Here is a 3,255-nt window from a genome sequence, read left to right on the forward strand (position 1 = left end):
GATGGCTGAAGTTATAACCTGAAAGGCTGCCAGCTGTTCATCATTCAGAGAATTTATCAAAACCTTTGCCTGTTGTTGCTCGTATGATTCATCACATGTATTTATATTCATTAATGAAGGATAGTCCGGAAGTTTGAAATGTGAACATTTCATTCCATGCAATGTGAATACCTCTTGTATTTCGTTAAGGGCATGCATTTCACAGTTTACACAGGCACCTTCTCTTTGGTGTAATTTCCAACAGAAATCTTCAATAAAATGAGATTTATTCTCATCCCATAATTTGTCGGCAGCAGAAGGACATCCAAACACATATGTATGCAAAAAGTTGACGTAGTTGTTTGGGCATATTAAGGATGATTGCATTGTCAATCGTATCTTTACAGATAGTGTCGTCAAGTAATAATCCTCGGTGTTTAGCAGCTTCACGAAATGTATCATAAATTACACCTCCTACAGTTCACAGATCATCAAAACTTATCGCACTTTTTACATGCAGAAGCAAAAGTCTAAGGTAATATTGTTCTGATTCTCTAAAGCTCACAGTGAACAGCCTACCTAATACTTTATTCCCACCGTTTTGGCACCACCGTCTTTTGTTATGGGAACCCTGCCTCTGCTGTGGGCGCAGCCATCTTGTGTTATGGGATCCCCGCTTTTGCTGTGGGCGTCGCCATCTTGTGTTACAGGAATCCCGCCTCCGCTGTGGGCGCAGCCATCTTGTGTTACGGGATCCCCGCCTCTGCTGGGGGGCTGCCATCTTGTTATGGCGTGATGGTCAATTTGCATATTCCCTCTTTATTAGATTGGATGGCTAGTGCGCATCATGGCAGCTGCTGTGTTGAGATTCTGCCCTCTGGTGTTCAGTGCACATCATAGCAACCAGTCGGATGGATGGACACTTAGCCTTTTATATAAATAGACAAATTTTGTGCACGGCGGGGGGGGGGGAGGCAGTCCCCTCAGCCCAGCCTGCACCCTCTTCAATGCAGGACCACTTGGGGGATGTCCTGGGGATCGGGCCTAAACCGGCAGTCGAACATCCCTCTCACAATCCAGGACGGCTGGCTCCTAACTCCTCCCTGCCTGCCTGCCTGATTGCCCCTAACTGGCCCCCCTGCCAGCCTGATCGCCCCTAACCACCTCTGCCTGCCGACCTGATCACCCCTAACTGCCCCACCTGCTGGCCTGGTCGCCCCCAACTGCCCCCCTTGCTGGCCTGGTTGTCCCTAACTGCCCCCCTCACCAGCATGGTTGCCCCTTACTGCCCCCCTCTGCCTGCCTGGTTGTCCCTCACTGCCCCCACTACCGGCCTGGTTGCTGCAAACTGCACTCCCATGCTGGCCTGGTCACCCCCAACTGCCCCCCCTGCCAACCTGGTCACCTTTACTGCCTCCCCTGCTGTCCTGGTTGCCACGAACTGCACCCCCTGCCAGCCTGGTCGTCCCTCACTTCCCCCCTCTGCCGGCCTCATCACCCCTCACTTCCCCTCCTACCGGCCTGGTCACCCCACGCAGCCTGCCGTTCAGTCGTTTGGTCGTCCCTCACTAACCCCCCTGCCGGCCTGGTCGCCCCATGCAGCCTGTTTGGTCATCTCTTTGGTTGTTTTGGATGTGACAGCCCTGGCTCTTTATATATATATATATATATAGATGTCTTTCTGTTCTCCCTGATCTCTTATTGGTTTACCTGTCAAATGAAATTATATAGCTATAACAACAAGAACTGGTGTAAATAGTTTGGGTAAAAACAATTCTTGGTCAGCATGCAGCTTGATGAGTGGGAACAGAAATACTTAGGAATAAGAGAGAAGCTATTAATTGGGGCCATTTCACATGCTGAGGGCACCAGTTGTTTTACAGAGAGAAGGGAAAGGATTGATTGTTTTGGCAGGTTGGTTGAGGGGAAATGGGTTAGGAGAGCTTCTACATTAATTTAAAATGATAAATAAGTCAGAGTTGTTAGAAATTTGAGGACAAGGTATTTTATATAATCTTTTATTTGTGGTGTATACTTCAGGTTGGTATTTTTGTCCACTCTGTTGGAGTTTACATGAACTGAAATGAATGATAAAGGGCCAGTGATGTTAAAAATTTGATGAGGAAATAGCCCAAACTCTCTTGTTTAAAAGTTTTTTTCTGCTCACTGCTAGTGTAGTGTTCCAGAGAACAAGTTGACATTTTCATGTAGTAAGTTGTTTTCTGTTCCTGGCAAATGAAATCTTCATTCACATGCCACAAGGAACAGAACTGTTTTCACTGTGGAGGCAGGAGCAGAGCTGTGTGTTCAGTAGGATAAGTTGGGCACCTGCAGGATTTTTTCTTTCTTTCCTGCCTCCCATTGCCCTTTGCTTCTGTCAAAATGTTCTAACGTTGCGTAAGCGGTGTTCTGACAATAGATAAGTTTTTTTAGGAGTTCATTTTTTGAAACTCTCAAAATAATCTTTTTAGTGACTGTATGCTCTTAGCTTACTTTCTGTTTCTCATCAACAGTGACATTGTTATTCTAGTCAAATGGGGCAGCTGTATTTCAGCAGATGATCTCTGTGTCCAAGTCAGCTGCAGAGGCACCCCTTTCATATATTATATCTAAATACCTTATATGTGCATAGTAATTCTGGGAGGTACTTAAATCTTGGCATAATACTTTTGGATCTCTTTAGAGGAGTTTGCAGTCTTCAAGAATAACAATCAGCAGTATGTTACTGATTGGCCTCGTTGACGTATGCAGAAGAGTGGCAGTGATTTCAGCCTGCTGCCCCCTATCTCATTTTCTCTCCTTTTCAGTAAGCAGCTGCATCCAGTGCCCGCTCTAATCGAGCGCTTAGTAAAAAGGGCACTGTTAATACTAGTCAGTGTCCTGTGTCAATGGTTGTTTAACGTTTTAGGCCAAGAGTCCATTTGGGAGTCACATTAAATTTTGGAAAATCACATTTCAGTTTGTGTTACCTAGATTTCTCTTCCTTTCTTATGATAGTACCACTGTTTTCTGCTTTTCCGACTCTTTGGGGAACCTATTTGGCTATCAATTGCCAGAGGCAGCCTGTAGTAATGAACTGAGCTTTGGTGTGGGGGTCAGGCCACGTGTTTCCAATTTTAATTTTACTAGTCAGGCAGTTTTCTTTGGGCAAATCACTTAACCTCACGGAGCTTCTAGTTACTTTTTATTTATTATGCTAGAAGCCCGGTGCACGAAATTCGTGCGGGGGGGGGGGGGGGTCCCTCAGCCCGGCCGGCACCCTCTCCAACCCGGGAC

The 3,255-nt window shown here is 46.1% G+C and overlaps 1 protein-coding gene across 1 annotated transcript in view; it reads left to right on the forward strand.

Annotated features, from left to right (window-relative positions):
* The first annotated feature begins 361 nt into the window (after nt 1-361).
* SIK3 (SIK family kinase 3) overlaps nt 362-3,255 on the forward strand; it is a 270,503-nt gene continuing 267,609 nt past the window's right edge. Inside the window, exon 1 of the mRNA XM_005856818.2 lies at nt 362-514. Within this exon, the coding sequence (XP_005856880.2) occupies nt 494-514 (21 nt within the window). The 5' untranslated portion in view covers nt 362-493. The remainder of the gene's footprint in view (nt 515-3,255) is intronic.

This window comes from Myotis brandtii, unplaced genomic scaffold, assembly GCF_000412655.1.
Source record: "Myotis brandtii unplaced genomic scaffold, ASM41265v1 scaffold105, whole genome shotgun sequence".
Taxonomy (NCBI): Eukaryota; Metazoa; Chordata; class Mammalia; order Chiroptera; family Vespertilionidae; genus Myotis; species Myotis brandtii.